This window comes from Lampris incognitus, chromosome 10 (genome assembly GCF_029633865.1).
Source record: "Lampris incognitus isolate fLamInc1 chromosome 10, fLamInc1.hap2, whole genome shotgun sequence".
Classification (NCBI taxonomy): domain Eukaryota; kingdom Metazoa; phylum Chordata; class Actinopteri; order Lampriformes; family Lampridae; genus Lampris; species Lampris incognitus.
Window position 1 is genome coordinate 57,271,262 of NC_079220.1, and position 14,752 is coordinate 57,286,013.

General features: G+C 45.3%; 1 protein-coding gene across 1 annotated transcript; it reads left to right on the forward strand.

Annotated features, from left to right (window-relative positions):
- Positions 1-11,469: 11,469 nt before the first annotated feature.
- Positions 11,470-13,300, forward strand: LOC130120066 (phosphoinositide-interacting protein-like). The gene is made up of 2 exons (XM_056288683.1): positions 11,470-11,568; positions 12,351-13,300. Exon 2 carries the CDS (start codon positions 12,437-12,439, stop codon positions 12,842-12,844), a length of 408 nt encoding a protein of 135 aa, XP_056144658.1. The 5' UTR covers positions 11,470-11,568; positions 12,351-12,436; the 3' UTR covers positions 12,845-13,300.
- Positions 13,301-14,752: the final 1,452 nt, after the last annotated feature.

Genomic DNA, 14,752 nt, shown 5'->3' on the forward strand with positions numbered 1-14,752 from the left:
GAGCCAGTCACAAAAGGGATTCTGAAGTCCTATTCATGTTTCCATAGACAGTCTAATGGATCCGGACATGCTCCAAGTGCCACATCACTTTGACGGTCTCTTGTCTGTCAAAAGTCTGTTGTTCAAACGTCCACCCATCTCCAGGGCCCGGCTAGATGTGAATAAAATCAATGGCACATAAAATCTAATTATTTGGTGGAAACACCAGTCCTATTGATTTGTTGCATTGAGATGTTTTCCAAATGATCCTTGAAGGAGTGAAAGTGACTGGAGTGGGTCTTTACTGCTTGGTATTGACATCTGAAAGCAACTTGTAGTTTTCAGTAAAATGGGTGTAAGTAAAATGCACGGTTTCAGTCTATGGTAATTTCCCTCCAAACATTAGGAACAGTTAGTCTTCCCTAAGGTCGTCAAAGGCTGTTTTGTATAATTCATATTCAGATAATCTCAATTTGGATGTAAATAATCAGTTTGTACTAGCTGAGGACAGCGTTCTTCCCAAACAAAACAAAAAAAGCCTACATTCATGTGGCTTAGTGGGCAGCAAAGTGCAGGTTAATTTGACTGCTGATTGTTGGATACCACCAGAGGCGCTGTTAGGACCCTGAAAGATCGGGGGCTTAGCCCAGCTCAGAAAACTTTAGACGTTCACCCGATAATTACGCCATTTTCAAGTTATTTCAGAGTAAAATGAAAATAAGATGTGAGACCCTTTGCTCAAACCATTAATGCACTATTTCCTCCCATAGTCGTCATAGAATAGAATAGAATAAAACTTTATTTGTCATTGTACAAGTACAATGAAATTTGAAAGTGCAGGTCTTATCAGTGCAAAGATCAATATAAAAATAATAGAAAACATAAAACACACACATTCATTCCTACATTCTACTGGACACTAACATATTGCACAAAAAGTCAGGAATCAAGACGTGGCAGCATTTAGTGCGGTTATGGCTCGGGGATAGAAGCTGTTCTTTAGTCTGTTTGTCCGAGCTCTTATTGTCCTGTAACGTCTGCCCGAGGGCAGCAGTTCAAACAGATGGTGTCCTGGGTGGGATGGGTTCCATCAGGGCTGACAGTCCCACAACACAGCAACCCTGTTGTGGGACCGTCAGCCATTATTCCATAAGGGCTGGCAGTCCCACAACATAACAACCCTGTTAGATGCCAGCTGCAGGGCGGTACTCTTGCAGCACCAGACACTCATCAGTCAGCATCCTATTGCTCTTTATTACTTACTGCAGTGTCATCAGTGGATTCTCACTCCATCTACTAACATCTCTCTTCACCGCCTCATCCCTACCTCTCTTGTGCTTGTTGCTCTTTCAAGTTCTCTCTTTCTCTCTCTCTCGCTCTCTCATGTATCCGTTAACATTGTGACACTCTCACGTCATGACTCATCTGCTGCTACAGCAACGGGAGAGAACTGTTCCTCCACCTCCTCTAGCCTCGCCTGCGCCTCGTTGCCTTCATCCGTTTTCTTTTTGACAGAGTTTCTTATATCCACAGCTTTCAAGTCTTGCCTCAGTGAATTAGCTAGCTAGCTACCACCAGATGCCAACAATGACAAGCCCTGTCACCGGTGCCCCTCCTGCTCTCTCGCTCTCTCGCTCTTGCTCTCATACTCACAAAAAATGCATGCGTGCCAAGTAGTGTGAAGTAGAGCTGCTGCTGTAATAACACACAGAGGACCCAAAACATACTTGCATTTCTGATCGACACATTATTTTGGAGGGCTTTAATGCGTGGTCGGAATGACAGACGAATTGATCTGGGCTATTTGTTTATTTTTATTTTTGTAAAAAAAGAAAAATTATTTTGAGCTGTGGGGCTATTCATCAAACATTTGGGCCTGTAGCCTCAGACGCCCAGGCCTCATGACGCCACTGGATACCGCCAAGCTGGATTCCATTTTTCTTTTTTTGGGGGGGGGGGGGGGTCCGCCTTTTCCACTCTTCCGAGCCGTCCCGATCTCTGCTCCAGCCCCTCTGCCGATCCAGGGAGGGCTGCAGACTACCACATGCCTCCTCTGATACATGCGGAGTCGTCAGCCACTTCTTTTCACCAGACAGTGAGGAGTTTCACCAAGGGGACGAGGATCATGCTATTCCCCCCAGTTCCCCTCCCCCTCAAACAGGTGCCTCGAACAACCAGAGGAGGCGCTAGTACAGCGACCAGGACACGTACCCACATCCGGCTTCCCAACCGCAGACACGGCCAATTGGGTCTGTAGGGACGCCGACCAAGCCGGAGGTAACAAAGGGATTTGAACAGACAATCTCCGTGTTGGTAGGCAACGGAATAGACCGCTACGCTACCCGGACGCCCTAGCAAAACTAATTTTATGATCAGAACAGCATTGAACCTTCTGTCAACAGTTTGGGAGTGTCGATACGGTCGGCCATTTTGGTTTAGAAAGAAAAGTTCTACAGCCTTAATTACAGACAAATGGGTTGCAGCAAGGCTGAAAACATCAGTACCACAAACCCACTTAATGTAATGGTGACACTTGTTGGATTGTCCAAATGTTATTCTGCAGCAATGGTTGCAACACAACAAAAGCCAAAAATAACAAGCAATTCCTTAAAATGGCACTGACACCCCCCACCCCACCCCAGAGACTCTTGACATAAGTTGACTGTTTTGAAAAGGTGTCGGCTTAACATCATCTAACACAAGGCTGTCTAAAACAGCACCGTTAGACAAATAATGGAAGCACGTCGTGAGGGCACGAGCCGGGGAGAGTGGCGAAAACAGCCAGTCATCCTCACTGCTCGTGAGAGGCAGTTTCTATAGTCATTACATCAAAGTGCAGTTTTACCATGCACATTTAAATGGAGCAGAATTCACCCCCTGACATAAGAGATGGAGCTTTGCCTCAGGCAGGCATTCGGATAGGTGTCGTAGGAAACAAAACATTATCCCATCCACTGGAATATTAATGAAAACAACACTGTAAAAGATGCTGTAGGCGATCGCACAGAGACAATAAAATAAAAATAAAAAAAACTGTTTCTTGAGAGATAAACAGTTTTCAACCGTGGAACATTGCCACCGTTCAATGATTTCCAGGTTTTTATTCTGCTTTAATCCAGAAGCAGCCCTCGCTGAGGTTGTGGCACTAAAGCAAGATGAAGAATCAATGCACGCTGGAACAGCAGAAGTAAAACCTGGATACTGCCGTTTTAGAGGAATTGTTGTGAGAACGCTAAAACGGTTTCCTCTCAGTAATCTAAAAGTCTGCAGGGCAACCTGCTCCACAGGGAGAGATTCTGGGTTGCGCGGTACAACCGCCATATTGGATTTTCAGCATGCAGCAAAATAGCCCTCATTAATCTTGATTAGGCCTCAACAGCTGCACAGCCTTAACCATCAACATGTCGTTTAAGGTCAGCTTGCTGAGCACTCTGAACCCCCGCCGTGTATAACGCACACAAAATATCGAGGTTTTTAAGGAAAAAAGGGGGGCAAGTCACAGTAAAATGGTTCACCGTACGACCACAGGTCCTTCTGCTGACTGCTGACCGGATCAATGCATCGACCAGACCCGCCGCTCAGAGGGGGGTTAGCATTTCAAAAGGCTCCAAAGTCACAGCTGTAATACTGCGCCTGCTTGGGGAGGTAGGTCTTCTCCGACGAGGCAGGAGAGACACAACTCCTCGCAACAGCCTCACAATATTGAGACGTGCGTCCCCAGCGCCCGTCATCGATGCCATGACCAGTGAATGCTCTGCACTGGCGAAGGCAGGCCCTTCCAGTAGCGTGCACCTGTCCCATCGTCCCCGTCACCCAGCAGATGCCCGGCTAGTGAAGTGAACGCCTGGTTGTCAAAGCTCAGTCATGTTTGCAGGGAAGGCAAGTGGTATGGCAACACCTCTTTTTATCCCTTTTGACCCCTTTTAGATTGTTCTTATTTCCCATGGCTCCCAGCGCTCAGACCCTGTGATGCCTCTCTTGATATCTGAAATTAGATGTCAGAGTCTCTCTTGTGAAGCACAATCCTAACTTGCTGTATATTGCCTTACTTGGTTTGACCTTGATGAAGCCCTCTCAACAGCATTTCGGGCCTGACACCATTAGATCTTTATTGCTTGTAAGTGGATCATACAGAGCAGGAGATGGCACACAATATGCTTTTTTAAGCGCTGCCGGGTATTGAATGGCTCCAGGGTTTCTGAACCTTGACTCTTGGTTTTTTAGGCTCAGCATTTTTGCATGTCAGAATTTGTTTGCCTTTCTCTTCTCTATATTTGTGTCTGTGCATATTTGTGCGCATGTGTGTGCATGCACGTGTATGACTTTGAGTGTGCGTCCACACCCGAAACTGGACTTGCTTCTTTTTTTTTGCCTTCACTTGCTAACTTATCATTATTGCCAGCAGTAATGTCCGTTTTAAAGTAGATGTGGCCAAGAATGTCATATATAACAACGCGTAAAGACAAGGAATCAAAGTGGCCCACACGAAAAAACAAAATTACACTTTCTAATATCAGTATGATAACAAAATTTCTTGTTAGCAAGATAACTGTGAATATCAAATCAGCAGGCTCACAATAAACAACATTCCGGTTTAAAACATCGGTTTTAGGCAGTGACAAATGGTTTTACTCGTCTTGCGTATCTTAAGTAATAACTCTCCTCTTTCTTTCATATTTTACGGTAGGCCTGTTTATACGAAGCCCATGCCAGACGGAGCCAGCGCCGGTCTGCAGAAGAAGCGCTGCCACGTCTCTCAAACCTGACGAGACCTCGGATGACATCTTGACAATATGATATTCACAGCAAAGGTTAGCTCTCACCCTGACATCCTCTACAGATCGGGGCAGCTTATCTGGGGGAATAGCCAGTTTGCTATCGTTCCTACTCCTGCATAAACAAAAGAAAAATCTCAATACAGACCTTTATCGTGTATCTGAGACTGTCAAGAGGTTTATCGCAGTGGAAGAAATAATATGTACAAGGCATCCAATGCATTCTTCATGTGCTCTGACTCAGGTTGGGTATAAAAGAGCAAGGAGATACTTTCCTATTGGTTAAAGTACAGTTTAGTAATTTATACAAAACTATGTAAATGTCAAAATACAGTACATTCCTACCTGGATGGGTAGCACTGCACTAGCTAGCTGACCTTGCAGCCGAACCAGAGAGTAAAAAGGGAATTTCTTCTTCAGATCGATCACTAAAAGTATAGAAAGACACACGTAGCCTGTTTAGTCTGTGTACATGGAGTATGAAAATATTTCTTTGAGAATATTCCTGTAGCCTGAAGACTTTCATACACACCCTGTTCTATATAGACAAGCTTACATAACTTGGACTGCATTTGTTAAATGGACAACATTTATACAGCACTTTTCTAGTCTACTGACCACTCTAAGCACTTTACAGCATACGCCACCCATTCACACACATTCATCACTGATGGAGGAGGCTGCCATGCAGGGTGCCAACCTGCTCATCAGGAGCAGTTAGGGGTTCCGTGTCTTGCTCGAGGACACTTTGACACGCTCTCTGCAGCAGCCGGGGATCAAACCAGTGACTAGACGGCCCACTCATCCTCCTGAGCCATACTGCCCTATTGTGTGTCAGCATGCATGCAAAAGGACACTTTTACATTTGCTTTAACGTCGTGCCAGTAGAAGCACATTAGAAATACAAACGTCAGCTGTATTAGATTGCCTCATACATAGCAATATACCCCTAGTTGTGTTAAATATATGCTCCGTGACTGTCCATCTAACAGCCCGGACAGAAACATATGCATTATTCATACAGCGAGTAGTTCACAATCTGCAGTCTATTGGTAGCAGAGAGAGCCACACATTTGGAAATAAACTTTGCTAACATCTCGGCAGGCTAAAACATTTGGTATCCACCACATGCAACCAAGAGGGCTCCCATAAGTCCAAAAATATATCAAACAAAAAGAAGTTGGGAAGCCACTTAAAAGCAGAAATATATTTTATAATTCATATATATGACATAATTGGAAATCTGAACCACTAAAGTTGCATCTGAAAAGAGCTGGCTAGTTTAAGTTGCTTTGTGAGTGTACTCGTGTGCCCACTGCGCTTCATCTAGCGAGACCGATGGTGACATGTGGACACACAGCCGCAGACATAAAGAAGATAGTGTCTATCCACTCCGGCTGAATGCATCTCACTCCTGTTCAGACAGAGCAGCAGTGACAGTGCTGGAAGTGAGCCGACACCTGCAGGGCACGCTACCCTCGACCGAGCGAGGTGCGTTCAGCAAACAAGCCATTATACAACCCTGCAGCTCAAAACCATTTTCTGCCCCAAATACAAAGCTGTATCACCACATCCCTACGCTCTTCCAGCTGCCTTAAAGGGGGAAGTTTTCACTGCTAATAATCTGCACATCCAGTAAGTGCTGGTGGTCTAGCTAGTCTTTTAAAACTATGTCAGCTTCGGGGCAATTTGTTTTGACAGAGAAATTGACGTACTCCTGCCAAGACAGCCTGTCCTACATTGCCTACATGGTGCCAATCAGCCTTACGGTTCTTCCACCATCTACTGAAGTAGACGGATGGTGGAAGTAAGCCAGTTTGCTATGGCTACCAAGCTATAGACAACATTGGTAAATACTGTGTACGTTATAGAGATGCAACCATTATGAGTGATATGTGGATGTAAGGTTGAAAATAGGCAAAATCTCCCTTTAAATGCAAAGCTTAATCTGACTGATGCTGCTGAATAAAGTGCTGATAAATTCCAGGGATCCTCCCATAGACGGCTGAATCTCCGTTTACCACAAAGCGTGAAGCCACAGTGCATGGGGTCTGAAAGGTTCAAATTGAGTATTATTTGAAAACTAGTGTTGGTTTGATAATATGCTTTATATTACCAAATGTTCAAAGTCGTGAACCTCAGTTGGATTGTTAAACATGGAGTTTTTGTGCGTAAGCAGATATCGTGGTGCACGTTGATACCGTGTAATTGTGATTATCATGATAGTCATATGTTCCATATCACTCAACAGATGCATTACATTTCATAAAATGCTGTGATATAGGGAAAGGTCTCCTGTTTTATTCTGTAAGAGCTTCTTAAGTGACGAGCTCAAGCCAGAGCAGTCGATTTAGTGTACCGGTCTCAACTCAGCAGGAACCTGTCAGCAGCTCCCCATGCCCCCTCACTGGATAAAGAGGGGGGAAAAAAAAAAGAAGAAAAAAAAGACAGCAGTTAGCCCAGCACAGTCAGTCAGAGAGTCATCAGATCAACATGAATGTGGCATGCTCTGTTTTTGCCCAATTACCAGCCTGGGAAAACAGATCTGTCAGAAACGAGAGCTGGGCGAGCTATTGATCTGTTTATCCCATCCACACCTCTCGCTTTCCTTCAGCATCTGTTAGCGTCTTGCCTCGTCTCTCGCCATCCTCTGACACACCACAGCAGGGGTGGAACAGCGAGGACCATTGACGTCACCCAAGTTATACAGGGGCCGGCCGCATCAGGGGACCATGGCCACCTTTCATTTGAGCGGTTCAAACATGCATAATACGCCGTATTGTACGTCAGTACCAGTGAATAAATCAGGCTGTTCTGTGTAGGAACAGAGCGAGGTCCTTCAAGCAAGGACATAAGGGTGGGGGAAACAAACCTCGCCTTTTGCTTCTGTCCTGTTATGCTCCTCTGCTTCCAAAAAGCCTAAGGATGCACGAGGTTGCATTTTTTCCAATAACTGATAAATTCCACAGTCATTTTGGCCAATACTGACACTGACATATTTTTTTAATTTCGTTGCAATACCACCATGTGTCCTAGTCTCCGCCACAGTTTACCTGTTACCTACACTACCGCTGGTTTACCAAACACTACACTGATCACACACTGCTTTGTTTCCAGGTATCTGCATTCGCTGAAGGAGACGCACACAAATGGAAAACACGACATTTATTTTGGCGTTACACTGTCGGATATCTTTACTCATGCATTTGTTCTGCGACACGTCGACACTTGAAAGCTTCTCTGTGCAATGCAGCTACCAAACTGTCATCTCAAGTGAAAACTGGGTTTTTGTTTTTTTTTTGCAAATATCAAAAGGGGGGAAAATCTGCCCCCTTCAGTCATCACAAAAAGTTCTGCAGATGTGCACATAAAGTTGTCTAGTAGCTTTATCCATCTATTCAAAATAGGTTGGCAGTTGTCACTTTGAGACAGAAACAGCGCACACTGCAGACGTTTCTTTCGTCTTTCCATCAATGCTTGTCCTCGCCACATATCAGCGCATCATCATATTAGTGTGACATATTTTGATATCTGTCCCGATGCCAATAACACATTTACAGGCAATTACCCCCCCCCAAAAAAAAGCTCTGTAGCGAGGAGTGAATGGTATTTACATGGCTGTTATTTTACACAAATCTCTGTCTGCATTGGGGTGGATAGGGGGATCTGAAAGGATCTAAATACTATGGTGGTTTGCAAGCAGTGCTTTTTGTGTGCATGCAAAAAAAAATATGCAAATATGCAAAAGAGATTAATTAGTGTCCCAAGGTCACCTGTACGGCATAGCATGCCTCTCTGAGCAGCAAACATTTAAATCGGTAAAGACCTGCAGCACCTCAAGTATGATCTGTCTGCGGATGAATGGCTATCTGCAGATGAATGACTGCAGAGGTTTTATTGATATTTATTAAGGAATTAACAAAGCTCCGCGTGTGACTTAATTTGGCTGACGGTATTGCTCTTTAATCCTTAACCCAGAGAAACAGCGAGAGTATGATGCCGTTTAGAGCATCTTAGTTCTGGTGGCTTTAACTGCAGGGTGTGTGTGTGCACTGCACCTCAAAGTCCACAGTTCATTTGAATCCTGTCCTAATTTTGTTTTCCAACCCCCTTCACAAGCCGACAAACCCCGGCGTGCTGCGGACTCAAGCCCAGACTTAATGGCTCTAATCCCTGGGCCCTCTCTCTAAAATGTGTTGTTGTCAACCTCCCGTCTGTAACGTGCAGCCCCTCTAAATAAACACCCCATCCATATTCATCGGTGTATAATAAATGGGATCAGCTGGGAAATCAGCTTCTGTGATCCCAGTGATTCAAACAGACCTCCACGGCAAAATGCTCAAAACTGACAAGGGCACCACTAATGCATGGAAGCAAAAGGCTCAACATGGTGGCTGAAAACGGGCTGGACTGAATTCCGGAGAACGATTTCCTGTCATGCAGAGCTTCTGCTTCTAATTCAGGCCCGTCTTTATGTGACACAATATCAATCGGCCAATCAAACCTTATGTACGCAGCACATTTCATGCAGTAAAATGCAGTTCGCTTCACAATATGTCAACATGCACAAATGAAAAGATGGTGTCTGGGTAGTGTAGCGGTCTGTTCTGTTGCCTACCAACACGGGGATCGCCAGATCAAATCCCTGTGTAACCTCCGGCTTGGTTGGGTGTCTCTACAGACACAATTGGCCGTGTCTGTGGGTGGGAAACTGGATGTGGGTATGTGTCCTGATCGCTGCACTAGCGCCTCCTCTGGTCGGTCAGGGCGCCTGTTCGGGGTTGAGGGGGAAGGAGGGGGGGAATAGCGTGATCCTCCTGCGCACTATGTCCCCCTGGTGAAACTCCTCACTGTCAGGTGAAAAGAAGCGGCTGGCGACTCCACGTGACGTACCCTGGGCTGTTGCATCATTTATACCATCAGGTTCATGTTAGAAAAGGGTCAGGCTGTCCTTTATCCAGTCAGATTAAGAAATGGAAATACGCCAGGGAAATAGGGTCAGGGTCGGGGTTACGGTTAGCCCAAGGTCACCCTGTCAAATTTTGATCCAAGAACGGGGGGGGGGGGGGTGCAAAACAAAAACAAACGTAAAGATGGTAATAATAAAAGAAAAAGAAAACAACAGACAAATAGAACGAAAACATTGCTACTCCCCAGGCATACCCCCCCCCCGATGAATTACACGTTTAAAGGTGTGTAAGGCTACCCAGAAAGCACCAGACACAGTGAGGTGTGACGTCATGGCAGCGAGGTGACCCTTGGTGCGTCATGGTCACGCTGTATGTGTAGCTGATGTGGAGAAAAGAAACACTAAACAGGACTAATAATAATGGGATGCTGTGTTTACAAAGGAATAGAGTCGAGAAAGAGGCGTAGGCCCGAAAGACGTGCATGAACCCGTGTTACAACTCTCACCTTCTAATTATCTTGTAACGCAGTTTGATCCACAATCTGCCGCATGCAGGTCTACGGCGCGGCCTTATTCCTCATTTAGTTCATTCATTCTTTAACAAAAATGACTTGAAATGACTATCCAGGAAGATAGATACGGCCAACTTAAATGGACCATTAGGAGGAATTAAGCACACCCTAATCACAAGATGGCACATTGCAATGGGTAATTAATTCCTCACATGTGTCTGCAAGACAAAAGACCCTGATTCACTACTGCACAAAGGCTTGCATTCGCAATATGAACACAAGCTTTCAGTTCATTACGGCTAATTACCTGGATGGAGAACAAACAGCGATCAATAATCTCGCTATTAACGTAGCTCAAGTTGATGATACAACTTGGACAACTTGCCCACACAGCGAAGCACTGGCTGGTACTGTCCTCTGCTGGATTTATTCATCTATTGCAGCTACTGACAACTCCCATCAAATCTGTGTTACAAAGGCGGGTTTCATAGTGCATGTCTGACATAGGACGGCAATAGTGACAGGCTACTATTGACACAAGTGTTTGCTAGCTAGGTAACAATCATAACTAGCCGTCTCTCTTGCAGCTGAAGGGGTTTATCCTGTGAGGTAAATGTACTGAGGTAAGGCCTTCGGGGTCAGTAACCGCAGAGTCAGAAGGAACACATGATGCAACAGAGTCAGAAATGCAATATAACAAGATTCTGATGTGAACATGTGTAGCATATTTTGCACAATATTCACAGTGTGTGTCCCTTCTCAAGCTGCCAAGGTTCAAATACGGAGCTTGGATCATACGTTAGCTGGGCAAAAACCGTCAAGTTTGGCCAGGAATGCAAAATTCTTTATGCTACCCTTCCTTCTTTCTTTTTTTTTCTGAGGCCTGCTGATGCTGCATGGATTCACATCGATCTCATGTTTGTGGAACCATCCTACAACTTGCATATAATTGCTGCGGGGTACTTTTGCGATCAATACAATACCAACATATCAGGCTGTGTTGGAAAGTCTCTGGGCGGGTGATTGCTTGCTGCATCAATCTAAGCTACAACAGGGAGCCATTTCCCAGCCACTGCCCTGCCCGAAAGTCATTTGAGAGTTATTTCCAGTCATTGTCCAGTCGTGGAGAGACAGAAAGAAGAAGAAGAAGAAGAAGAAAAAGAGGAATTTCAAACAAAAGGCAACATCATCTAAACTGTCCGAAGGAGGAAGTGTGAAAGTTTGAGGTATTGTTTCTTTTTTCTACGGTGGACAGAGGAGTATTTTTGCTTGCCTGGGTGTTTTTGAGGTGTGAGCTGGCTGCAGCGGAGCTCCTATGGCTTTCCTTCAGGGACCGGAAGGCAGGCTGCTCGCCCTGGATGCTGTGACTGAGTGCTGCCGGTGGTGAATGATGGTAAGGGATGCTGGTCAGAGGATCCTCTTTAGGAGGTGGAGAAAGCATCAGGAGGGTGGGTAGATGTTGGTTCAGAGGGTTTCTATCTGTCTGTCTGTCTGTCTGTCTGTTTGTAGTGTTGCATTTGCTGGTCTCGCTTGGTCAAAAGAGTCTCGGGAGCACCATCAGCTCATCGTTCAGATTTCTATTAAAAAAAAGAAAGTAATATTTTCTGATGGTAAAGTGATTTAAAGTCACTGTCGACTCCTCAAACACCCAGCTAGAGCAACTTACTCCTTACTGTAAAAGGTAGGTGGTCATCTCCTTTTTGGAACCTGATTTGAACAGTAGCAAATTTACTGAAAGCAATTCTGTGGAAAGGTTTTATCTTTATTTGTTTGCAATTGGTGGTTTGTGAGAATATCCATGCATACCCATAACTACCAATATCTATCTATCTTTGATATTATTCAAAAGTACTAAAAATCTGTGCACATGTACAGTATGTGAAAAGTGCATTTTTCTCATGTGACAAATTGTTTTGTGCTGTTAACATCAATATACGCAGCTAAAATACTCTCAGAATTCATCAGCACCACCTTCTTGGTCAGACGTACTATATAGATCGTTGTGTGTAAAGACTGTTTTACTCAATGTTGTGTATCCTGATCGTGCATGGATATACTGCTTATGCTGATAGTACGTAGATAACTACTTTAATCTTCAGTCATATCAATCAAGACTAGAGACTCGAGGCCACCTGTCCCTCACAGAAGTCCTTCCTCTTCCACCTTCCTCCACAGAGGTACTAATCTACACAGAGGGAGTTTATATATATATATGTAGATATATATGTAGATATATATCTACATATATATAGGAGGAGGCCATGCCAGACTGCCCTGAAAATCTCCCTCTTGGTGAGTGCACCCTGTCCCAGTCCCGGGACCAGCTGACTCCCCCAAGCAGGACTGACAGCACCGTGCTCAGCCTGTCGCACAGCGAGTCCTTCTGGACCACCGAGCCCACCCGCAGCAACTGTGAGATCTACTGGTTCCCCATTCACCTCATGTCCACTGGGGGAAGCTTCCTGGCATGCGGCTCCATCATCAGCGGCCTGTACTTTGCCGGCCACTGCAGGAAGGTGACCAACATCCTGGGTCCGGCGTTGCTGTCCATCGGCCTGATGGTGTTTGTGGTGGGTGTGGTCCTCATTCCTATCACAAAGGAGAACAGGAAGCAGCCTGCCATGAAGAAGGCGCTTAGCTACTACAAACCTCCGGCGTTCAATCTGTGATGACGAGGTGGCCGGTGTCATTTTCTCACATGGCTTTGGGTGAGAAAGATTTATGCTACACAATATTCAGAATGAGGAAGTCCTACAAAAAGCACAACTGAATATTGGCCTTGGCTTTGGATGTTTGTTGGAGGATGCTGTGAGGTCGTATTTGAATTTGCTTAGGTTTGCTCAGCTCTGCAAGACTAACAGCATTGCCCATCAGTATGCACCTAACTCAGCCAAATGTGCATGGCAAGATTTACATTGTACCTTAATAACCGCGGCTGTCGAACTTTGTCAAAAGTATGTGGGCGTACGAGGACTCTGATATGCTATGTAAAATGCTGTTACTCGCACCTACCACCAATTGGGTGACAAGGATATCCGAATGCGAGCCATCCCGGTGAATACCACCTGGTGTGAAGGCCTTACTGTTTTGTGGTGTATGCTGACTCCTGAATAATTAAAAGTACCTGTGAGCTTATACTTGTCAATGCTCAGTTTACTTTTTCTGTTTCCATCTACTGCTTCGACCACTACAACTCAGCTGAGCAAAGGCAAGGGGCCGAACAGGTGCCTGCACCGGCAATACATTGAATTTGACCAGGACCCTTTATTCTGTGAAGAGCGAGAGTTTGACTAGTCCGACTCGTCTCGAATGGAGAATTTGATCTACCAATTCAGACGACATGCCATTTCCACAGAATTTGAATTTCTTTTTCTTTTTGCAAAAATATAGATCCTGCTGCAACGGTCTATAAAGGTGGGATTAAGAACATTTGGCACAAATTCTGCAAAAAAATATGTTGCACCGGAGCTACCGGCCGTAGAGACGAGTTGAACCCTGCAGAATGGGATACAAATTTAAAGTCTACCCATAATGGGACAAAAGTAATTTGACTGTCAAATTCAGTTTTAAAACATGCTTGATCAAACGTTGCCTCTGCAAAGCTTGCCTCATTTGCATCTCGCAACGCGAGCAAATGTGACCTGCCAAGACCAGGACGTGCTCCTCCTGGGTACACGTGGACGTTTCTGTGAAGGTTGAGGGTTTCTGGGTGACCGTGGCTTGCAGAGACGCCGCCTCGCACCCCAACAGCGCATCGACCCCGTCCGCAGGGCTGCATGACGCAGCAGGGCTGCATGACGCAGGGCTGCATGATGCATGCGTCATGCAGCCCTGCTGCGTCTGGCAGTGTGACGTCTGCACAACACCAGACAGTGAAAGCGGCTGATTTAAGTAGACACACGCCGATGCAGCCCGGGGCAGCAATAAAGGTGGGGTTTTCGTGCTCTGTTTGGTTCTTCATGTTTGCTCTCGGGTGCTCCTCCGTTATTTGGTTTGTGAACCGCCACAGCCCTGTAAGGCGGACCTGCGGGTGTGCAGGCACACACGCAAACATCCGTGTTGGTGCCCTGCACAGCTCGCACCTGGCGGACGTTTGGACAGGGGTCGGTCTGTCTGTCTGTCGCAGCGAGCCGTCCTGGCCCACACTGGGCCAGCGGCACCGACCCAGAGATGAACCCGGCCCGTAGTCTGACGCCACCAGCGGAAACGATACATGATCGGGGTAGACGCCTTTCAAGAAAAAACAAAAAACAACATCAAAACAAAACAGCGATGGTATTTGTTAGTTAGGTGGTGTAAGCTATGAAAACCAGATGTAGCTGAAGGAGGCTACTCGTTCATGTAGTATTACTATGATACGATTCCTATGTAGCAAATGCACTACAACTACTACTTCATATAGTACTACTATGATATAATTACTATTTAACAAATGTGCTGCTACTACTACTATGTTACTGCCATATGATTACTGTGTAGCATATATAGGATTACTGGTTCATGTTGTACTACTATGATACAACGACAATGTAGCAAATGTACTACAAATACTTTTTCGTATAGAACTACTATGATAC

Coding starts and splice junctions, on each gene's coding strand:
- LOC130120066 (XM_056288683.1), top strand. CDS start 12,437: ATGCCAGACTGCCCTGAAAATCTCCCTCTTGGTGAGTGCACCCTGTCC.